Raw genomic sequence first — 25713 nt, forward strand, 5'->3', positions numbered from 1 at the left:
TAAAGGCTAGAGTATACAGATGAGTTTTAAGGAGAGACTTAAATGCTTCTACTGAGGTAGCATCTCGAACTGTTACCGGGAGGGCATTCCAGAGTACTGGAGCCCGAACGGAAAACACTCTATAGCCCGCAGACTTTTTTTGGGCTCTAGGAATCACTAATAAGCCAGAGTCCTTTGAACGCAGATTTCTTGCCGGGACATATGGTACAATACAATCGGCAAGATAGGATGGAGCTAGACCGTGTAGTATTTAATACGTAATTAGTAAAACCTTAAAGTCACATCTTAAGCGCACAGGAAGCCAGTGCAGGTGAGCCAGTACAGGCGTAATGTGATCAAACTTTCTTGTTCTTGTCAAAAGTCTAGCAGCCGCATTTTGTACCAACTGTAATCTTTTAATGCTAGACATGGGGAGACCCAAAAATAATACGTTACAGTAATCAAGACGAGACGTAACAAACGCATGGATAATGATCTCGGCGTCTTTAGTGGACAAAATGGAGCGAATTTTAGCAATATTACGGAGATGAAAGAAGGCCGTTTTAGTAACGCTTTTAATGTGTGACTCAAAGGAGAGAGTTGGGTCGAAGATAATACCCAGATTTTTTACCGAGTCACCTTCTTTTATTATTTGGTTGTCAAATGTTAAAGTTGTATTATTAAATAGAGGTCGGTGTCTAGCAGGACCGATAATCAACATTGCCGTTTTTTTGGCGTTAAGTTGCAAAACATTAGCGGACATCCATTGTTTAATTTCATTAAGACACGCCTCCAACTGACTACAGTCCAGCGTGTTGGTCAGCTTTAGGGGCATGTAGAGTTGGGTGTCATCAGCATAGCAGTGAAAGCTAACACCGTATTTGCGTATGATGTCACCTAGCGGCAGCATGTAGATGCTGAAGAGTGCAGGGCCAAGGACCGAACCCTGGGGAACTCCACACGTTACCTTAACATAGTCCGAGGTCATACTGTTTTGGGAGACGCACTGCACCCTGTCAGTAAGATAAGAGTTAAACCAAGACAGGGCTGAGTCTGACATACCAATTCGTGTTTTGATACGCTCTAATAAAATATTATGATCGACGGTATCGAAAGCAGCGCTAAGATCGAGGAGCAGCAACATAGATGACGCATCAGAATCCATCGTTAGCAATAGATCATTAGTCAATTTTGCGAGGGCTGTCTCCGTGGAGTGATTTGCCCTGAAACCGGATTGAAAGGTTTCGCATAGATTGTTAAACGCTAAGTGTTTATTTAGCTGCTCTGCAACAATTTTTTCGAGGATTTTTTTTATATATATATATATATATATATATATATATATATATATATATATATATATATATATATATATATATATATATATATATATATATATATGTATGTATATGTATATATATCTATATATATATATCTCAGTGTTTCCAACAGGTCAGGCATCTATTTGCTGTGGTGCGGGGGTTATGTGGGGGGGCGGGGGGTGTTTGTGCTAGCAGCGGCGGCGTTGACCAAGAAGAACGCGGAGTTGGAATATAATTACAACACTTTATGTACATATTTATGTACATATTTATATACATATTTATATTTACATGTTTATATAATATGAAACTACAAGCTCCATTAACAGAGTCCCATTGCTTTTATGAGTGGTCGAGCCAGTCAAAAGCCGGAAAAAAAAAAAATATATATATATTTTTTATATTTGTGGCAGCCGTAATTCTTTCGTGGCGGGCGGGCGGCCACAAATAAATGAATGTGTGGGAAACCCTGTGTGTGTGTGTGTGTGTGTGTGTGTGTGTGTGTATATATATATATATATATATATATATATATATATACATATGTATATATATATATATATATATATATATATATATAAATATATATAAATATATATATATAAATATATATAAAATTTGGGTTCGGTTATTTATTCAACAAATTTGTCAGGCTTGCCACTGACAGTTTGTTTGTGTTTTAGTTTTTCCTCTGTGTGTGTTTAGTATTTCTTGTCCTTAGTTCCTGTCAGCACTCTCATTTTGGTTCAGCTTCCTGTTTGTCTCCCTCTGTGCTGTTTTCCCTCAGCTGCGACTGATCGGCACCTGGCCACACCCGTTGTCAATCAGCCCACTCCTATTTGTACCTGCTTTGTCTTGAGTCAGTTGCTGGATTATTGAATTGTCGTTGCCACATGTCGCTCTTGCCGTTGCTATCCTGTCGTGTCGTTTTATTGCAGGGAAGCGGTAAGCTATATTCGTTTGTTTCTAGCTTACTGTTTTTTGTTCCCTGCTTCCGTTTTGTTTTCTAAGTACAAGTACGACTTCTGTTTTCCATGCTAAAGTTCCTGTTTGTTTTTCTAGCTCCCATGCTAGCTCTCTTAGTTTGTTATCCGCCCACGTGCATGCGTTTTGTTTGTACCCTTTGTTTGGTTTTGTCTTAGTATTTTAACCAAATTATGTTTACTTACAAAATGCCTGCCTCCTTCTCTGCATCTTGGGGTTCGTCAACTACTAACTTTGACAAAATTTGCTCAATCTTCAACCAAAAATATTTTTCTTAGTGGAATATTTGATGTGAAGTAATCAGTCAATTATTTATAACAACATTGATTTTGATTCAATATTGTGTTCTGAGCAATGACAGTTTGAAAGAAGAAAAAACAGCTTTGTTTTATTAGTCAACGTTGCAACTTTTTCTGAATTACATTTAGCCCTTAAGCTTTTTTATTTCACTTTTGTTTATGTTTTTGTTTATTCTGATAGTATTTTTAGAATGTGCCGTGGGCCTTTAAAACATTAGCTGTGGGCCACAAATGGCCTCCAGGGCACACTTTTGACACCCCTGCTGTAGACAATAAAAAATAAAATCAGATAAATCCATGGGTAAAAAGCATAGCCTGGCGACACATGCGTGTTTATTGTAATTCTTACCCTCTCTCTGTCTCTGCCCCTCCCTCACGAATGTTGCTGCGCACACAATTTTTTTTTTTTTTTTTAACCTCTTCTTAACCCTGAACGTACATTGAAAATACACGCAACCCTAACTTAAAATGCCGGATATTTGAGGCATTTAAGAAACTCCACCTGGACAGCCCCACAAAAGAGGACATATCCGGTGAAAAGAGGAGGTATGGTCAGTCTATCGTAGCCCAGTCGCTGCCAGCATGCCGTGTGCTGTTTTTTTTTTTTGATTGATTGAAACTTGTATTAGTAGATTGCACAGTACAGTACATATTCCGTACCATTGAGTGGTAACAACCGAATACGTTTTTCAACTTGTTTAAGTCGGGGTTTACGTAAATCAATTCATGGTGCCTCGGTGTGCATTGTTTACACAAAGTGCGGTGCGCTACTTAATATGTCGTGTGGAACTCGTTCGGTACACCTCCAAACCGAACCGAAACCCCCGTACCGAAACGGTTCAATACAAATACATGTACCGTTACACCCCTAATATATATATATATATATATATATATATATATATATATTCATATTCATTTTTTCAACAATGTTTTGCCAGTCTATCATGTTGATGTTGATCTTTGCATCACATTGACAAGGATGTCTTCTTTCCTTTTCAAACCAATAAACAGCTGCTTATCAGTAAATATCACCTTGTGTCAGACGTCATCATTATTTGTCCTAATATTTTGGAACAATGGTCCCATTTTTTTCAGTACTTTTGTATGTTAATGTTAATTGTTTTTGATGTAACATTTAAAAATGTTTTCCAGTTGTTATATCTTGTTTTTTCGATTATTGTATTTTTTGGCCAAACCCCAAAAAAAAAAAAAAATTTTTTTCTTTAATTTTTTTATTTTTTATAGTTTGGCCGAAAAAAAAAATGCGACTTATAGTCTGAAAAATACGGTACATTTGTCTCATTTGCAATGCAGTTGCACTTCCAAGACCATTCGATGGCAGCACTGTATGACTGTTTATGCTATGTTGTCAAACTAGAAAGTAGCTTTTTTCAGGAAGATGCATTTGTTAGGTTGCGCCCTACAAAGTGGCAATACTGTAAGTGTTGTCTTCATTAGACAAAACCGTAAACTTCTAACTATAATCTTAGTTGTCGTTTCCTTTACCAAATTCTAAGGTGTTGAAATCGCTCATGCTAATAATAGCCTGTCTATGGCAAATCCCATGTAAATTAGCAATAAGATAGCGCATTTTGAAAGAGTGTAGCATTACTTTACGTTTGAGCGTGTTTTTATGAAGCACACTTTGTTGGTGTTGAAAATGGCAAGGTGACTTAGAGGGAGGGGGAGGGCAGCACGGTAGCAGCATGATTAGGACACCTGGTTCTGATCATTTGGATGGGTGGCCAAATAGTTTTGGCAATATAGTGTATATAAGGTACATTACATGGGGTGTGGCCATTGTTACACAATAGTGCCTTGTGATGAGACCAGTTGGTTATGTTTGTGTAAAGTAGACATGCTGGGGTGGTATATAATACACACTTTTTCTTTCAGGCACAGGTTATTACATATTTTAGCTGCACTGTTGTATAGTGAGCCGGATGCGACAATTTGCCATTTAATGGCGTGATCAATTGTATTGTCTTTAAGAGTCCATATGTATTTGCTCAGCTCTGTAAAGTTCTAGAGTTTCAGCCTACAAAATGATGCTTTTCATTTAATGTGATTTTTTTTTCATGACTATTTACATTGTAGATTGTCATTGAAGGCATCAACACTATGAATGAACACATGGAGAGTAATGTACTTAACGAAAAAAAGGTGAAATAACTGAAAACGTGTTTTATATTCTAGTCTTTAAAATAGCCACCCTTTGCTCTGATTACTACTTTGCACACTCTTGGCATTCTCTCGATGCGCTTTACATAGTGAAACCTATTATTTACATCTTTGAGCTACATGTGGTTGGCACTGGGAGCAGGTGGGTAAAGTGTCTTGCCAAAAGACACATCGGCTGTGACTACGCTAATCGAACCTGGAACCCTCAAGTTGCTTGCACGGCCACACTATCAACCGAGCCACGCCACCCCAGATAAAAATGTTAACAATTTTTGTGCAAATAAATTACGTTTATTCAAATAGACGCAAAAGGATACAGATACAAATACAGATACATTGTCGGTAAGACCTTTACCATATATGGAGATATCCGCTGACGTCACACTTGGGGAAAAACTCACATATTGGGCAAATTCCAAATGGCTTGTTTGGAAAGAAGTATGGAGGAAGGCAAAATTATTTTATAATTATCTTCGCAATGATTTTGAATTATCGTGACTTATGCAGATTCCAATACACAAAACCAGGTACCAATAAGAACGAAAACTTAGTTTTGCAAAATAGGTTCCCTTTAAACTGGTATAGTCTTCTGCACTGGTGGTGCTTGCATCTGCCTTTTCATGTCATTTCTTAATGGAGAAAGACATTTACGGCTTTAGTTTTCATGTTAGCATTTACGATAGCAAGCTGGCGCCAGTCAGTCCGTGAGTTTATTGAAGTGCAGTTATCAATTACAGACGCAGGTGTGTATTTTGGGGATGAATGAGCAGTAATTAATGAATGAGGGGTAACATGATTTCCCCAGACAAATGTTCTTTTGCCTCACTATGACAACATTTCAGTCACAATTATGTCATTTTCTGTGAAATTTGATATTTAACAGTACAGTATTTTTTGTGTAAGTCCGTTAACGCAGAATTCTTAGGGCCTTTCTTACGGCCCTACTGACACATAACTTTCTCTGGTGTGTTCCCCTTTCTTCCATTATCTTGTTTGTTGCCAAAAGTCGATTTTGCGTGTAAATACTCAAAGTCCACAGCTTAATAAATCCACCAAACAGAATATAGCTGATCTTTAACTTGAACACAGTATGCACCTTTGCCACTAAACCAGTTAAATCCCCCAAAATATCCAACCATTTTTAGAGCCTCTATGTTTTGCATCTCTTTCAGCATGGCATATAAACCAAACAGCCTTTACAAAACCTATTAGTGAGGGCCAAAAGCACAATTGTTCTGTATTATATTGGCAAAAAAACAGAATACTATTCCTTAAAATGCTCCCTCCATGAAGGCAGGATCAAAGCTTAATGAATGGATCGGTTTGCTGATTAGCATGTTAGCTGAGCTGTGCAGAAGCCTTGCTTGCATGAGCCCTGTGGCCAGGCAGGTTTAAATTTGGAATGCTCTCTGCTAATTGCATAGCTTCATGCAGCACAGTTGGTGGTGTAGCAGCTTCCACCACTGCAGCTAATCAAGATGATGGGCTGGCTGCTCTGAGATTCTAATCATATTGAAAGTGAAATAATGTGTGTGTCCTTGCACTAAGTGTTATTGTATTGTACTAGAGGGCATGACTATATACATATATATATTTGTTTGTACCAAAAATGTCCTCATTTTAGAAGGGAGGAGACATGTTCTGTACTGCTGTTGAGGTTTGCAATGTGTATGAAAGGCTATTGTTTCTTAATTAAAAACAAATACAATCAATGCTGTGTTTAAAAAAGCTGGTGATGCTGCACTTATTTATTTTTTGTATTTGTAAATCCCAGTGATGAAGTTGTGACACAAAAGTGAGAGGCAAAAGTTGCTGCTAAAATGTGCCCATTGACAAGCTCATGCTGCTATAATGAAAAATGGCAATGAAATAATTATTACATTATTTCCTGTCCCGTTGTATACATTTGCATTATATGCATACCTAGTTAGGACGTACATTAATGCATTGTCAGTTCCAAACATTTGTCTTTTACTTTACAGGCACAGTCTATGGACTTTGAGGATGGAGATGTGCACATGTCGTCCCACGAACACCGCTTCCGGTTGTTCAGCTCTGTGGAATATGAAGGGCAGCTGTACATGACTCCTCAGAATTTCATTGAGTCTGTCACAATGAGTGAGCCAAGAAGTACGTATACTAATAAATACTATCCATCCATCCATTTTCTACCGCTTATTCCCTTTCGGGGTTGCGGGGGGCGCTGGCGCCTATCTCAGCTACAATCGGGCGGAAGCCAGGGTACACCCTGGACAAGTCGCCACCTCATCGCAGGGCCAACACAGATAGACAGACAACATTCACACTCACATTCACACACTAGGGCCAATTTAGTGTTGCCAATCAACCTATCCCCAGGTGCATGTCTTTGGAGGTGGGAGGAAGCCGGTGTACCCGGAGGGAACCCACGCATTCACGGGGAGAACATGCAAACTCCAGACAGAAAGATCCCGAGCCTGGATTTGAACCCAGGACTGCAGGAACTTCGTATTGTGAGGCAGACGCACTAACCCCTCTGCCACCGTGAAGCCCTAATAAATACTAGAGGTGTCAAAAAAAATAGATTTTCGAATTAATCGCAATTCTTATTTTTAACGATTCTTAATTGATTAAAAAAAAAAATCATTAATCAATTTTTTTTAATAGATTTTTATTGTTAATTTTTTAATCCGTCCTTTCCAGTCACTCAGGCAAATAATAATGTTGATGTAGATGCCCAAATCTGCTGTACAGATTTAATTTAGAAAAGAGTAATGTTGCCTTATTTGTATTCGACTTGATTAAATATTTTGGTATGATTTTATTAAAAACAACTGTTTTCTTTTAAGTAATATAGAAATAGGCCCTGCGATGAGGTGGCGACTTGTCCAGGGTGTACCCCGCCTTCCGCCCGATTGTAGCTGAGATAGGCGCCAGCGCCCCCCGCAACCCCGAAAGGGAATAAGCGGTAGAAAATGGATGGATGGATGGAATATAGAAATATTATCAGAGCTGTTTATCCATTGTATGAATGAATGTGGTTAATCATACAACAGAAATCCAAAGTTATTAAAAAAGTATTCATTTTGAATCGAGAATCAAGTCTGAATCGAATCATTACACCCAAGAATTGAATCGAACTGGCAAAAGATTCACAGCCTTAGTATATACATACGTACATCTATCACTTTATACACATTGTTCATGTTTGTGTATGTCAGGGATACATTTGATAAGTAATCAGTATTTTTGCATCAATTCTTTTCGACACATTTGTTTCATATTATGAATTTATTACATTTATTTTCAACAGCACAGTGGAACATGTGGTTTAAACGCCTATGATTGACTGGTAACCAGTCCAGGGTGTAACCCACCTATTCCACAAAGTCAACTGAGATAGGCTCCCACTCACCATTTAGCTTGCGTATACATTAGAATGAATGAATTAATATTCATGATAACATATGTAATTGTACTATTGTATATTGTTCAAATTATCCTTATAAATTAATGGAAAGTGACAAGAACACATACAAATGTTATTGTTCTAAAAAGTATGGTACTTTGCAGGTTAGTAAATGTGCCACTATAAAAAAAAACTGTTTGGATTTTATGGAAATACAAACAATACCAAACATATATACAGTACAGGCCAAAAGTTTGGACACACCTTCTCCTCATTCAATGCATTTTCTTTATTTTCATGACTATTTACATTTTAGATTGTCACTGAAGGCATCAACACTAGGAGTGAACATGTGTACATAACAAAAAAGGTGAAATAACTGGAAACATGTTTTATATTCTATTAAACATGTTTTCAGTTATTTCACCTTTTTTGTTAAGTACATAACTCCACATGTGTTCATTCATAGTTTTTAATGCCTTCAGTGACAATCTACAATGTAAACAGTCATGACAATAAAGAAAACACATTGAATGAGAAGGTGTGTCCAAACTTTTGGCCTGTACTGTATATATGTATTTTTTCTCTCAATGCCTTTCAGTAGAACCCTTTTTGTTATTATTAATGACATTTTTTCATACTTACTTAATTTGATGTGTTATACTTTAATTGTCAGAAGTAGAACTTTCTGTAAGGTACTATTAAGGTTTTAATAATGAATATTGAAAAGGCTGGGTTTTGCTATCTCTGTCAAACTACCGCCAATAGAAACGGCATCTGTCGTGGCCAACCTCAAAGCAGATGGCCCGGCATTTGTTTAGTCTAAGGTTAATGGCAGTCAGACACGCACACCCACACTGACACAGACACATCACACACAGCACTTGTATACATTCCATTAGCTAGCATTTACACTTTTTTTTTTTCATCCAGTGTAGTGTATATTCAAACTTAGGCAAGTGGGCTGTAATCTCCCTGGATCATCAAGTTTTTTTTGCATACTACAAATTTTATAATTGGGTTTTTAAGTGGGCATGGGTTGCGTGCAAATCATGCACCTGTATGAGTTTGTATCTGCACTGACTCCGTGACATATGATACCACCACACATACTGTACCCTCTCAGCAGCTGAAATCCTCTAATGTCCCCTTTGAAGTTGAATCTAAGATGAACTTTGTTGTATAAAACAGAACAAAAGTAGTTTGTGCTTTTACTGGGACGTTCCGTGTACTACAAAGACAAGCACAGGGCACTTTAGATAGGCCTGTGATGATCACAGTTGTATATACAGTGTGCGTGTCTGTTGTGACTGTACTGGGCACATTAAGACCCTTTTCTAGATAATACAGATGCTATCTGACAGAGCCCACCCAAATGCTCTTCTCTTATTTCCCTTCGTTTTCTCTTCACCTTTGTCTGGTTCCCTTGCAGGCAAGAAGCCCTGGAGGTCCCTGACCAAACAGGTGGGGGACTCACTCTATAATGTTCTTTCCATTCCACCTTCTTGCTGTAAGCATCCTTCTCAGGAAATTCTACCAGTCACCATTTTGCGTGCGCTTTTCCTTATTAGATAGATAGATAGATAGATAGATAGATAGATAGATAGTACTTTATTGATTCCTTCAGGAGAGTTCCTTCAGGAAAATTAAAATTCCAGCAGCAGTGTACAGAGTTGAGATCAATTTAAAGAAAAAAGTAAAAAGTAAATAATGGGGGTTTAAAAGGAAACAAAATAGAGAAATATTACAAAAAGAATAAAAACAATGGGAATAACAATATAACAGTAAAATAAGAATATAACAAGACAAAGTAGGCAGTAGTGACCATGTTATGAAAACGTTTTGCACTGTTAATGTTTTGCATCCCCTGTCATCCTAATACCCCCCGTCCCCCGGCCCAGAGAGGAGTTGTACAGTCTAATGGCGTGTGGGACAAAGGAGTTTTTGAGTCTATTAGTCCGGCACTTGGGATGAAGCAGTCTAGCACTGAACAGGCTCCTCTGGCTACTGATAACGCTATGCAGAGGGTGACTGGCATCATCCAGGATGCTCACTAGTTTTTCCACAGTCCTCTTCTCTGCCACCGTCACCAGTGAGTCCAGTTTCATTCCGATTGTAGAACCGGCCCGCCTGATCAGTTTCTCAAGTCTGGAGCTGTCCTTCTTAGATGTACTGCCCCCCCTGCACACTACCATGTAGAACAGAACACTGGCAACCACAGACTGGTAGTACATCCACAGGAGTTTTCTACAAATGTTGAAGGAGTGCAGTCTCCTGAGGAAGTACAGCCTGCTCTGTCCTTTCTTGTACTGGTGGTCCGTGTTAACAGTCCAGTCCAGCTTATTGTCCACCCAAACCCCGAGGTACTTGAATGAGTCCACGGTCTGTACCTCAACTCCCTCGATCACAATAGGTTGTGACCGTGGACTCGACCTCCCAAAGTCAATGACCAGCTCCTTGGTCTTATTATATTACTCTCCTTTAAAGTGTATGAAGTGATTACGTTTATTTACAATAAGGTTCATAAAGAGGTTTATTCTGCAAAGATTGACTTTGGACCAAACTTGATCATTTTGGAATAATTTGTTTTTGACATATATTTGAATAAGAATGGAAGAATATTTTCGATTTCGCCGAACTTCTGTTTTGATTCCTGTGTTAAACTAAGTAGAACGAATTCCACATAAATGTTTTGTGCAATAGCAGGCGTTTGTATGAATGTACAGGAACTTCCCAACCTCATAACGTCGTATTCATTTTTAGCCCTCATCCTAATTGAGGCTGCAGCACCTCCTTTGGTTGTAGCTAAGTTGTGCACTTGACTTGTCCTCAATTGCTTTAAGATGTCATTAGTTCCGTAATGCCATAATTCAAATTTAAATCAGAAAATACAATCATCTTAAAACAATTTTAATTAATCAAATACTGTAGATAAAATACTTTCAGTTGTCATATGCACAATTAAATAAAAGTGTTTTCAGATCAGATTTTAACATTGCCAGCATTGAAACCCGTCTCACATCTTCAGGAAGACTATTCCAGATTATAGGAGCATAAAACTGAAATGTAGTTTCAACATATTTGGTCCAGACTCGGGGCACAAGCAGGACTCGACTCCCTGACGTTCTCAGAGCTTGAGATGGTTTATGTGGCTCTAATATTGAGGGATGTACAAACCCTGTTTCCATATGATTTGGGAAATTGTGTTAGATCTAAAGATAAACGGAATACAATGATATGCAAATCATTTTCAACCCATATTCAGTTGAATATGCTACAAAGATAACATATTTCATGTTCGAACTGATAAACTTTTTTTTGTTTGTTTTGCAAATAATCATTAACTTTAGAATTTGATGCCAGCAACACGTGGCAAAGAAGTTGGGAAAGGTGGCAATAAATACTGATAAAGTTGAGGAATGCTCATCAAACACTTATATGGAACATCCCACAGGTGTGCAGGCTAATTGGGAACAGGTGGGTGCCATGATTGGGTATAAAAACACCTTCCCAAAAAATGCTCAGTCTTTCACAAGAAAGGATGGGGCGAGGTACACCCCTTTGTCCACAACTGCGTGAGCAAATAGTCAAACAGTTTAAGAACAACGTTTCTCAAAGTGCAGTTGCAAGAAATTTAGGGATTTCAACATCTACAGTCCATAATATCATCAAAAGGTTCAGAGAATCTGGAGAAATCACTCCACGTAAGCGGCATGGCCGGAAACCAACATTGAATGACCGTGACCTTCGATCCCTCAGACGGCACTGTATTGAAAACCGACATCAATCTCTAAAGGATATCACCACATGGGCTCAGGAACACTTCAGAAAACCACTGTCACTAAATACAGTTTGTCACTACAACTGTACGTGCAAGTTAAAGCTCTACTATGCAAAGCGAAAGCCATTTATCAACAAAATCCAGAAACGCCGCCGACGTCTCTTGGGCCCGAGATCATTTAAGAGGGACTGATGTAAAGTGGAAAAGTGTTCTGTGGTCTGACGAGTCCACATTTCAACTTTTTTGGGGAAATATTCGACATCGTGTCATCCGGACCAAAGGGGAAGCGAACCATCGACGCAAAGTTGAAAAGCCAGCATCTGTGATGGTATGGGGGTGCATTAGTGCCCAAGGCATGGGTAACTTACACATCTGTGGAGGCACCATTTATGCTGAAAGGTACACACAGGTTTTGGAACAACATATGCTGCCATCTAAGCGCCGTCTTTTTCATGGACGTCCCTGCTTATTTCAGCGAGACAATACCAAGCCATATTCAGCATGTGTTACAACAGCGTGGCTTTGTAAAAAAAGAGTGCGGGTACTTTCCTGGCCCGCCTGCAGTCCAGACCCGTCTCCCATCCAAAATGTGTGGCGCATCATGAAGCGTAAAATACCACAGCGGAGACCCCAGACTGTTGAACGACTGAAGCTCTACATAAAACAAGAATGGGAAAGAATTCCACTTTCAAAGCTTCAACAATTAGTTTCCTCAGTTCCCAAATGATTATTGAGTGTTGTTAAAAGAAAAGGTGACGTAACTCTGGCGAACATGCTCTTTCCCAACTACTTTGGCACGTGTTGCAGCCATGAAATTCCAAGTTAATTATTTGCAAAAAAAAAAAAAGTTTATGAGTTGGAGTCTTAAAAATATCTTGTCTTTGTAGTGCATTCAATTGAATATGGGTTGAAAAGAATTTGCAAATCATTGTATTCCGTTTATATTTACATCTAACACAATTTCCCAACTCATATGGAAACAGGGTTTGTACATCTTGACCATGAAAAGACTTGTACACAAGGAGGGATGTTTTAAAGTCTATTCTCTGAACAACAGGAAGCCAGTACAGTGACCTAAACACTGGTCTAATGTGGTCGTATTTCCTGGTTCTAGTCAGGTCCCGAGCAGCAGCATTTTGTACGTACTGTAGCTGCTTTACAGCTTGTTTAGAGAGCCCAGTAAGAAGGCCATAGCTGCTGGAGACAAAGGCATGGACATTATACCTCTGATTTTTACAAAGTTTTATGTGGTAAAAGATGCTGATGTTATTGCTGTGACATACTGTAGATTACCGTAATAACTTTTATAACCCCCAAAAGCACAGATTTCGACCATTTTAATACTTTCTATAGTTCAAGACTTAGGGTCATTTAAAAATAGCACTGCACATCATAAGGTCTTAAAAAAACGATGTAGAACGTATGGCGGGCCGGATTGAAAATCATAACGGGCCGCATATGGCCCGCGGGCCGTATTTTGTCCAGATCTAGTCCAAGGTGTACCCTTGCCCAAAGTAACTACAGTAGACTCTGGTTCACGAAATCAGAACTCAAATTAAACTTTGCGTATAATGCACTTTCCATGCATATAAAATGTAGCACAAAGTGCTTCCATCCATCCATCCATCTTCTTCCACTTATCCGAGGTCGGGTCACGGGGGCAACAGCCTAAGCAGGGAAACCCAGACTTCCCTCTCCCCAGCCACTTCGTCTAGCTCTTCCCGGGGGATCCCGAGGCGTTCCCAGGCCAGCCGGGAGACATAGTCTTCTCAACGTGTCCTGGGTCTTCCCCGTGGCCTCCTACCGGTTGGACGTGCCCTAAACACCTCCCTAGGGAGGCGTTCGGGTGGCATCCTGACCAGATGCCCGAGCCATCTCATCTGGCTCCTCTCGATGTGGAGGAGCAGCGGCTTTACTTTGAGTTCCTCCCGGATGGCAGAGCTTCTCACCCTATCTCTAAGGGAGAGCCCCGCCACACGGCGGAGGAAACTCATTTGGGCCGCTTGTACCCGTGATCTTATCCTTTCGGTCATGACCCAAAGCTCATGACCATAGGTGAGGATGGGAACGTAGATCGACCGGTAAATTGAGAGCTCTGCCTTCCGGCTCGGCTCCTTCTTCACCACAAAGTGCTTGCCATGTAAAAAAAAAAAAAAAACAGCCTCCCACCCTCGTTACATACATACAGTCACCCCTAATCCAAATAAAAACGAATTCTTTCCTCACTGATACCTGCATGCAGTGAAACAATGTGTTTTAATTTGCATTTTCATGTTTAGCACAAGTGCATGATGTATTAGTTGCATTGCAATTTGGTTAGTTGAACATATTTGCCAACATTTACATGAATTTTTTATTTATTCCAGGAGCTGGAGAAAATCCTATCAGACACTCCCCCTGTATGGAGAGGATCGTCCAAATTGTTCCGCAACTTGAGAGAACGAGGTATACATACTGTGAACACAACCACATACATGGATGTGTGTGCACCCTAAACCTACCATTACAAAAACACCCAAAATAATGTATTTGTAACAAAATAACTAATAGGTTTTGAATAATTTGTTAAATATTTTAATGGATTACACTTTTCTGTTCTTTTTCCATGGTCTGTATGATCTATGAGAATCACGTATTATGTGTATTTATACTCCTTTCAGGGCTTACCTACCAATGTGTGTGTTTGTGTGTGTCACAGTAGGTGTCTATAATCCTATGTGGGTTCCTGCTGTCCATCCTGACAGCCAAACAACCTGCTGGACCAACTAAAAATAGCCACAACTCCTTTCATATTACCATACAGCTCCAATGAAACAGAACAAATCCACTCTCGAGAAGAGATTAGAAGCAAAAAAGAAGGATACATGGCTTTGGGCATTTCCCTATTTAATTTTGGAATGTAACATGTCAGTTAATGTTCTGATAAGGTATGCAGTATAGATTGTATTTGTCAGAACACGTATTTCAAAGATGAGCAGGAAGAGCTAAATTCCTTCGAAAGGCTATGAGTTTCTTACGATGACAAAGCGAAATGGAATGTTGTGTTTGTATTCTGCGTTTACACTACATTCACATTCACACTGCTTTTAAAAACAGGGCTTTTTTTTCTGTGTTGCTTTTGTTTTTTCTTAACAGGGTTTGGTGTTGTGTCAGAACCCCAATAATGCCAAGACAATCCTTATGTACGGTAATGTAAATACATATACGTAAGTATAGTCGAGGTTTATGTGGTTTATCCGTTATACAGTGCTCAATACAGAGCGGAATACACGTCAGGTCAGGGGGAAACCACACAGACGCTATTTTCATCCCTACAAGCCTATGTAAGTATACATTTTCGTCTCCGTTATCACTAGAACATTTACCAGCGTATTATTTTGCAGTATCAAATTCCCCCCAAAAATAATTCCACACATTAGTGACTTTGTCTCTACTTTTTTTTATGAGTTTCACTGCAAAATAACCCACCATGGGGCCAAAGATAGTGTGCTAGCTGTTTGATAAAGTAGCTGAGAAACACTATTGAAGTAAAAAAAGATCTAATAGCAAAGTACAAAGGGAGAAAAGAGTTCCAAATCAGCTCATTTCTACAAAGTAGTTGTGTGTTAGGAAACACAACCCTGTCACCGCCTTAACCTGGTGTCATGTTCAAAACACGCACACATCCACACACATTGGAAAGCAGTGTCCCATAACACTCAGGTGAGTCACCCTGAACTATCTGAACAATCAGACAGAAAGCGAAAAAGATTGCTAATGGGCTGGAGGCAGGAAAAGATCACCTCCTAAAGCATTTTTCACCTGCTTATCCAAACACACACCGATGTTTACTTGGACACTAAGGGTGTGTGGGCCAATGTCTTGTTGGGTGCTTATCTCAAGAGAGATACATTTTAAAATGCTATCTCCTTGAAAGGAAGGATCAGGTGTCTGTGCTTGTGTGTGTGTGTGTGTGTGTGTGTGGCTGTGAGGTCAGCCTCTAACTAACTATCTTGGTCTCATTGCTAGGCATCATCTCATACACAGAGTACCTGTTCCTGCTCTGCATCTTAACCAGTGAGTCTGTGCATCTCCTGCTGTCTCAGCACGTTTACTTATGTACTAACATACAAACCCCGTTTCCATATGAGTTGGGAAATTGTGTTAGATGTAATAATAAACCGAATGCAATGGTTTGCAAATCCTTTTCGACCCATATTTAGTTGAACGCACTACAAAGACAAGATATTTGATGTTCAAACTCATAAACTTTATTTTTTTTGCAAATAATAATTACCTTAGAATTTCATGGCTGCAACATGTGCCAGAGTAGTTGGGAAAGGGCATGTTCACCACTGTGTTACATCACCTTTTCTTTTAACAACACTCAATAAATGTTTGGGAACTGAGGAAACTAATTGTTGAAGCTTCGAAAGTGGAATTCTTTCTCATTCTTGTTTTATGTAGAGCTTTAGTCGTTCAACAGTCCGGGGTCTCCGCTGTGGTATTTACCACTTCATAATGCGCCACACATTTCCGATGGGAGACAGGTCTGGACTGCAGGCAGGCCAGGAAAGTACCCGGACTCTTTTACTACGAAACCACGCTGTTGCAACACTTGGCTTGGCATTGTCTTGCTGAAATAAGCAGGGGCGTCCATGATAACGTTGCTTGGATGACAACATATCTTGCTCCAAAACCTGTATGGACCATTCAACATTAATGGTGCCTTCACAGATGTGTAAGTTACCCATGCCTTGGGCACTAATACACCCCCATACCATCACAGATGCTGGCTTTTGAACTTTGGGCCTATAACAATCCGGATGGTTATTTTCCTCTTTGTTCCGGAGGATTTCCAAATATAATTTGAAATGTGAACTCGTTAGACCACAGAACACTTTTCCACTTTGCATCAGTCCCTCTTAGATGAGCTTGGGCCCAGCGAAGCCAGCGGCGTTCCTTGGTGTTGTTGAAAAATGGGTTTTGCTTTGCATAGCAGAGTTTTAACTTGCACTTATAGATGTCGCAACCAACTGTAGTTACTGTCAGTGGTTTTATGAAGTGTTCCTGAGCACATGTGGTGATATCCTTTACACACTGATGTCTGTTTTTGATGCAGTACCGCCTGAGGGATCAAAGGTCCGTAATATCATCGCTTACGTGCAGTGATTTCTCCAGATTCTCGGAACCTTTTGATGATTTTACGGACCGTAGATGGTAAAATCCCTAAATTCCTTGCAATAGCTCGTTGAGAAACGTTGTTTTAAAACTTTTCGACAATTTGCTTACAAATTGGTGACCCTCGCCCCATCCTTGTTTGTGAATTACCGGTACTTAGCATTTCATGGAAGCTGTTTTTATACCCAATCATGGCACCTACCTGTTCCCAATTAGCCTGCACACCTGTGGGCTGTTCCAAATAAGTGTTTGATGAGCATTTCTCAACTTTTTCAGTATTTAATGCCACCTTTCCCAACTTCTTTGTCACGTGTTGCAGGCATCAAATTCTTAAGTTAATGATTATTTGCCCAAAAAAAAAATGTTTATCAGTTTGACCATCAAATATGTTGTCTTTGTAGCATATTCAGCTGAATATGGGTTGAAAATGATGTGCAAATCATTGTATTCCGTTTATATTTACATCTAAAACAATTTCCCAACTCATATGGAAACGGGGTTTGTATTTTTTTGGGAGACCATAGTAAGCCAAGGCATGGCATAAGCAATTACACTTTGAAAACATTTCCAATTTGGATAAGCTAAACCTAAACAGTTGGAGGCATGTTGCACATGAAAAAAAAGCAGACACTTAAAAGTGAGGTTGCAGTAAATAATTCTGTCGGTCACACATTGCTACCAAGTATCATTTCCAGGCTTACTTTTAATGGTTACTTACGTACTGTGTTAACAACCTCAGATATGCAGATGACACTCTGCTAGTGGCAGACTCTGAAGAAAAACTCCAGGACATCCTGAACACAGTAGTAGCCCACAGTGAAGCAAACAGACTGGCTCTAAACCTCAACAAAACTGAATGAATGACAGTTTCTAAGAAACCACATCCACCTGCATGTAACATCACATGCAACAACAAAATAGAATAAGTGGATAAGAAAAAGAGATAAACAAACGGATTGCCATGTCAAAAGACAAATTCGACAAAATTAGTCTTACCATTGGAAATAGAAACATCTCAATTGACACAAAACTCAGAGTCCACCTCCTCAGTGGCCTAGTGGTGAGAGTGTCCGCCCTGAGATGGGTAGGTTGTGAGTTCAAACCCCGGCCGAGTCTTACCAAAGACTATAAAAATGAGACCCATTACCTCCCCGCTTGGCACTCAACATGAAGGGTTGGAATTGGTGTTTAAATCACCAAAAATGATTCCCGGGCGCGGCACCGCTGCTGCCCACTGCTCCCCTCATCTCCCATGGAGTGAACAAATCAATCAATCAATCAATCACTGTTTATTTATATAGCCCCAAATCACAAATGTCTCAAAGGACTGCACAAATCATTACGACTACAACATCCTCGGAAGAACCCACAAAAGGGCAAGGAAAACTCACACCCAGTGGGCAGGGATAATTCACATCTAATGGGACGCCAGTGACAATGCTGACTATGAGAAACCTTGGAGAGGACCTCAGATGTGGGCAACCCCCCCCCCCCTCTAGGGGACCGAAAGCAATGGATGTCGAGCGGGTCTAGCATGATACTGTGAAAGTTCAATCCATAGTGGCTCCAACACAGCCGCAAGTGTTCAGTTCAAAGCGGATCCAAGACAGCAGCGAGAGTCCCGTCCACAGGAGACCATCTCAAGCGGAGGCGGATCAGCAGCGTAGAGATGTCCCCAACCGATACAGGCGAGCGGTCCATCCTGGGTCCCGACGAGCGGTCCATCCTGGGTCTCGACTCTGGACAGCCAGTACTTCATCCATGGTCATCGGACCGGATCCCCTCCACAAGGGAGGGGGGGACATAGGAGAAAGAAAAGAAGCGGCAGATCAACTGGTCTAAAGAGGAGGTCTATTTAAAGGCTAGAGTATACAGATGAGTTTTAAGGTGAGACTTAAATGCTTCTACTGAGGTAGCATCTCGAACTGTTACCGGGATGGGTCAAATGCAGAGGACAAATTTCACCACACCTAGTGTGTGTGTGACAATCATTGGTACTTTAACTTTAACTCAAAACGTATGTATGGTCTGTCCTACTTCATGGCTGTGAATGCTGAACTTTAAACAATCAACACCTGAGAAAATTAGAGGCAACTGAAATGCGGTTAATCACACAAATACTCTGCATATCATGGACTGAAAGGAAAAGTAATGAAGAGGTATTAGCAAAAGCAACAACAAGAAGATCTGTAGTTGCAGCGATTCGAAATAGGAAGCTCAAATTCCTCGGACATATCATTAGAAAAGACAGCCTAGAAAAACTGATGTTAACAGGAAAACTAGTAGGAAAGATGGCTCCAGTACGACAACAAACAACATATATAAACAGCTTCAGAAATTTTATCGGCAATATCAATAATATAGAACTCATAAATACAGCAGATGACAGAGAAGACTAGAGAGCCCTGATCATCGATGCCTGCAAACAGGCCTGATACCCCATGATGATGACTTGTGAGCCGGAGCCTTTCTGGGGTGAGTTTGGGTGAGAAGCAGTGTAGTGAAGTGAAGTGAATTATATTTATATAGCGCTTTTTCTCTGGTGACTCAAAGCACTTTACATAGTGAAACCCAATATCCAAGTTACAATCAGACAAGTGTGGGTGGCACTGGAAGCAGGTGGGTAAAGTGTCTTGCCCAAGGACACAACAGCAGTGACTTGGTTGGCAGAAGCGGGAATTGAACCTGCAACCCTCAAGTTGCTGGCACGGCCACTCTACCAACTGAGCTAAACCACCCCTATCAGTATACATGCTAGGCTGGGTACCAATCACATAAAGACAAACAAAGACCCACACCTGCGGTCACTTCAGAATCCCCTATTAACTTAACATATATGTATTAGTACTGTGGTAGGAAGTCAGCAACATGAAACCTTGCAAACTCCATTCTCCTATGAGTGGTCTGCTATTATAATTTTCTAAACAGGCAATTGATTGGTTTGGATCTTACTGTAAACTCTTCGGGGACATGTTTCCCAAACACGTTGTTAATATAATAATAAAGTCGAACTTGTAATTTAAATATTATTTAGTACTACTGTTAAAATGTTCTAAATGTTAAAATGCTCCGTTTGTCAGGCTTGCCACTGACAGTTTGTTTGCGTTTTAGTTTTTCCTCTGTGTGTGTTTAGTATTTCCCGTTTTTAGTTCCTGTCAGCGCTCTCATTTTGTCTGTTTCCTGTTTTTTTTCCCCTGCGCGCTGTTTTCCCTCAGCTGCGGCTGATTGGCACCTGGCCACACCTGGTGTCAAACAGCCTATTTCTATTTGAGCCTGTTTTTGTCCTCAGTCAGTTGCTGGATTATTGTCATGTCGATGTCACTTCTGGCCTACTGAAACCCACTACTACCCACCACGCAGTCTGATAGTTTATATATCAATGATGAAATATTAACATTGCAACACATGCCAATACGGCCTTTTTAGTTTACTAAATTACAATTTTAAATTTCCCGGGGGTTTCGTCTTGGAAACGTCGTGTAATGATGACGTGTACGCAAGACGTCACGGTTTTTTAGGAAATATGAGCGCTGCGCACACACACAGCTAAATGTCGTCTGCTTTAACGGCATAATTATACAGTTTTTTGGACATCTGTGTTGCTGAATCTTTTGCAATTTGTTCAATTAATATTGGAGAAGTCACTGTAGAAAGATGGATTTGGGAAGCTTTAGCCTTTAGCCACACAAACACACGGTGATTCCTTGTTTAAAATTCCTGGAGGTGAAACTTCCCTATGGATCAGAGCGCGGTCAAGAGAACATGGATCCCGACCACATGTCAACCAGTAGGTTTCGGTGGGAAAATTGTGGTTAAAAAGTCAGTTCTTACCGGAGATCAGCTGAGCTTGTGCCGTCCATAGCTGCCGTCGACTCCCCTGAGACACTGCGCGTCAAGACACCCGTGGAGACACCCTTCCGACTATCAGGTAATATTAAACATACTAAAACACTAGCAACACAATAGAAAGATAAGGGATTTCCCAGAATTATCCTAGTAAATGTGTCTAAAAACATTGGAATCCGTCCCAATGCAATTGCGTTTTTTGTTTTGTTTTTTTAACTTCTTTTTTTTTTCTAGTCCGTCGCATTCAATATCCTCAAACACAAATCAGCAGGTTTCGGTGAGAAAATAGTGGTTAAAAAGTCGCCACTTACCGGGTATCAGCTGAGCTTGTCGTCCGTACAGCTGCCGTCGACACCCGTGGACAAACCCCTCCGACTATCAGGTACTATTAAACTCACTAAAACACTAGCAACACAATAGAAAGATAAGGGATTTCCCAGAATTCTCCTAGTAAATGTGTCTAAAAACATCTGAATCCTTCCCAATGCTATCGCGTTTTTTTTGTTTTTCTAGTCCGTCGCTATCAATATCCTCAAACACGAATCTTTCATCCTTGCTCAAATTAATGGGGAAATTGTCGTTTTCTCGGTCCGAATAGCTGTTTTTGTTGGAGGCTCCCATTAAAAACAATGTGAATATGTGAGGAGCCATCAAACATGTGACGTCATCGTCTGCGACTTCCAGTAGAGGCAGGGCATTTCTCTTAGCACCGAAAGTTGCGAACTTTATCGTGGATGTTCTCTACTAAATCCCTTCAGCAAAAATATGGCAATATAGAATTGATCAAGTATGACACATAGAATGGACCTGCTATCCCCGTTTAAATAAGAAAATCTCATTTCAGTAGGCCTTTCTGTCAGAGTAGATTTGTGTCGAACCCCAAGATGCAAAGAAAGAAAACAGGCTCAAATAGAAGCGGCCTGATTGACATCAGGTGTGGCCAGGTGCCAATCAGCCGCAACTGAGGGAAAACAACGCACATGGAAAAAACAGGGAACAGACAAAATAAGAGCACTAACAGGAACTAAAAACAGGAAATACTAAACACACACAGAGGAAAAACTAAAACACAATCAAACTGTCAGTGGCAAGCTTGACACCATAGGTACTTATTTCTTAGTCCTGGAAGTTATGTCTACAGATGAAATTATCCCCAAAATAGACACTGGTGATTTTCGGTTTGTTTTCTAAAGAGTTAAAGCACATTTTGGAATGCCCATGTTTAGCTCCAAAATGTGAGCAGGCCTGCATCAGCCTGCTGACGTCACCTACAGAAGAGGTAGTATCTTCATCCCAAGTCATGATATTTTCTCAGAGAATTTGAAGAAATGAACTAACATGCCTGCCAGATCCATTGTTAAAGGTTGTAGCAATACAGCCTGGATACATTTTAGAATGATGGGAATATGAGGAAAGCACCGCACTGACGTCTCCGGTCAAATTGACTGGCGCTAAATGGGACGGACAAAGCGAGAGGAGTGTAATTTGCAGCGATCATTTTATTGATTTGGATTTTGAGGAAGAAGAGTTTTGGTCAGCGTTTGCATGGAAAAACTTGTAAAAGACTCAAGTCAAATGCTTTCCTAAGAATGTGGGTCAGAAACTGCAGGGGAAAAAAAAGAAATAAGAGCAGACCAAGCAAGATGCTTGAGGAAATTTTTTTGCTCATAATGTTAACCATATCAGTGTTGATGTAATCATGGACTAGGGCAGGGGTCAGCAACACAAAATGTCGAAAGAGCCATATTAGACCAAAAACAAAAAAATAAAAATCTGTCTGGAGCCACAAAAAATGAAAAGCCTTACATAAGTCTTATAATGAAGGCAACACATGACGCAAGTGTCTGTATTAGCTATAACAGCCTACTATCAAAATGACTACGTGTCGGGCTGAAGTAAATCTACGTTCACAGAAATGTTGAAATGTAATATTTATTCTACACATTTTTACAATATTGAAAAACAATAGTAAAACTTCTCAGAAGGTGAGATAACTCCTGGAAATGACTGTCTTAGAATGCCCAAAGGTATATAGATGTGTGTGTCCAAGTTAAAAGAAATGGCAGGCTGTCTTCTTTTAATATCAATCAATCAATCAATCAATGTTTATTTATATAGCCCCAAATCACAAATGTCTCAAAGGACTGCACAAATCATTACGACTACAACATCCTCGGAAGAACCCACAAAAGGGCAAGGAAAACTCACACCCAGTGGGCAGGGAGAATTCACATCCTGACTATGAGAAACCTTGGAGAGGACCTCAGATGTGGGCAACCCCCGCCCCTCTAGGGGACCGAAAGCAATGGATGTCGAGCGGGTCTAACATGATACTGTGGAAGTTCAATCCATAGTGGCTCCAACACAGCCGCGAGAGTTCAGTTCAAAGCGGATCCAAGACAGCAGCGAGAGTCCCGTCCACAGGAGACCATCTCAAGCGGAGGCGGATCAGCAGCGTAGAGATGTCCCCAATCGATACAGGCGAGCGGTCCATCCTGGGTCCCGACGAGCGGTCCATCCTGGGTCTCGACTCTGGACAGCCAGTACTTCATCCATGGTTATCGGACCGGACCCCCTCCACAAGGGAGGGGGGGACATAGGAGAAAGAAAAGAAGCGGCAGATCAACTGGTCTAAAAAGGAGGTCTATTTAAAGGCTAGAGTATACAGATGAGTTTTAAGGTGAGATTTAAATGCTTCTACTGAGGTAGCATCTCAAACTGTTACCGGGAGGGCATTCCAGAGTACTGGAGCCCGAACGGAAAACGCTCTATAGATTTATTACAATCTTTGGCAAGCTGGGTAATATTTGCTGTGGTCTGGAACAACATGCACACAAACAACTATGTGAAATTCAGCCAATATTACGTACAGATAATGTGTCATGAGACATGCAAAACTAAATAATATACAAAGAAGATACAAGTAAACGATATTAAATGAGCTCAAATATACCGACAAATGAGGCGTAATGATGCAATATGTATATACCGCTAGCCTAAATAGAATGTTAGCATTGATTAGCTCACAGGCATGCACTGATTAACACCCCAACAAGTCAATAACATCAACGAAGCGCACCTTTGTGCATTCACGCACAGCATGAAACTTTTGGTGGACAAAATGAGAAAGAAGTAGTGTAATATTTTACATGTAAACAAACTGTTGGATTACGGTCCACATTATGGTGAGTTCAAGAACTGCCAAACTTACAAGAACAAAACAATGTTCACCAAATACTCTCATCAGTGAAGCATACACACAAACATATTAAACTGTGGGCTTTTTCACTATTGGGAAGGTTTGTGTTATGTTTGTTCTTAAACAAAGAACATATTCAAGCTAAAAAAATGTTTTTCCCCATCTTTTTCCATTTTCAATCCTTTTTTAAAAATGCTGCAGGGTGCCACTAGGGCGGCACTAAAGAGCTGCATGCGGCTCGAGAGCCGCGGGTTGCTGACCCCCGGACTAGGGTGATAAAAACATTCTATTACGTGATCAAAATAGTGGTTTTATATTCCTTTATCCACACTGTTTATTTTCCAAGTACAGTTAGTTGTCTACTGATTACTAAAAAACTAATTGATATTATGGTAAATACGTTGCAAAAATACATAAAGTTGTTAGGGAAATTTTGTTAATTTGAACGCTATGAGTCCTTTAATGTAATGGTTCTCAACCTTTTTTCAGTGGTGTACCCCCTGTGAACATTTTTTTAATTCAAGTACCCCCTAATCAGAGCAAAGCATTTTTGGTTGAAAAAACTAGATAAAGAAGTAAAATACAGCACTATGTCATCAGTTTCTGATTTATTAAATTGTATAACTCATTGCTCATTTGTAGTGGTCTTTCTTGCACTATTTGGGAAAAAAAGATAGAAAAATAACTAAAAACTTGTTGAAAAATAAACAAGTGATTCAATTATGAATAAAGATTTCTACACATAGAAGTAATCATCAACTTAAAGTGCCCTCTTTGGGGATTGTAATAGAGATCCATCTGGATTCATCAACTTAATTCTAAACATTTCTTCACAAAAAAAATCTTTAACATGAATATTTATGGAACACGTCCACAAAAATCTAGCTGTCAACACTGAATATTGTATTGTTGCATTTCTTTTCACAGTTTATGAACTTGCATTCATATTATGTTGAAGTATTATTCAATAAATATATTTATAAAGGATTTTTGAATTGTTGTTATGTTTAGAATATTTAAAAAAAAAAAAATCTCACGTACTCCTTGGCATACCTTCAAGTACCCCCAGGGGTACGCGTACCCCCATTTGAGAACCACTGCTTTAATGGAACTGTAGCCGTATGCTCATATACGCTGTATATTTTATTGTACCTGATCATTGTCCCCTCATAACTGTGGGTTGTATGGTGATCTAGAATTGCCTTTCACACACACTTGTGTAAACCCTCACCGTTTGTGTTCTCTACTGCAGAGCCCCATGCTGGCTTTAAGATTGCTTTCAATATGTTTGATGCAGACGGCAACCAGATGGTGGACAAGAGAGAGTTCATGGTGGTAAGTCAAATCCACTCGCCCTTGACAGAATTGTAATTCTGTTTTCAGTGCTATATCTTCCTACATATACATGAATTGCAAGAAACTAAGTTACATGAAGGGTAACTATTGGTTGTTTTTTGGGGTTTCATTTATTTCTAATAGAAATATTTGGTGTCCTAACCAACCCCAACCCTAAAGGCTTTATTATAGCAACATAAAGTGTAATATTGTGTCATGATAAAACATTGTTTTTA

At 39.9% G+C, this 25713-nt stretch overlaps 1 protein-coding gene across 5 annotated transcripts in view; it reads left to right on the plus strand.

The window, feature by feature from the left end:
- Positions 1 to 25713, plus strand: part of micu3a (mitochondrial calcium uptake family, member 3a) — a 66890-nt gene that overhangs the window by 1433 nt on the left and 39744 nt on the right. For all 5 annotated transcript variants that reach the window (XM_061880456.1, XM_061880454.1, XM_061880457.1 and 2 more), the window contains exons 2-6: positions 6751 to 6898; positions 9589 to 9620; positions 14304 to 14382; positions 15946 to 15993; positions 25395 to 25477. In XM_061880456.1, coding sequence (XP_061736440.1) covers positions 6751 to 6898; positions 9589 to 9620; positions 14304 to 14382; positions 15946 to 15993; positions 25395 to 25477 — 390 coding nt within the window. The remainder of the gene's footprint in view (positions 1 to 6750; positions 6899 to 9588; positions 9621 to 14303; positions 14383 to 15945; positions 15994 to 25394; positions 25478 to 25713) is intronic.

This window comes from Nerophis ophidion, linkage group LG20, assembly GCF_033978795.1.
Source record: "Nerophis ophidion isolate RoL-2023_Sa linkage group LG20, RoL_Noph_v1.0, whole genome shotgun sequence".
NCBI lineage: Eukaryota > Metazoa > Chordata > Actinopteri > Syngnathiformes > Syngnathidae > Nerophis > Nerophis ophidion.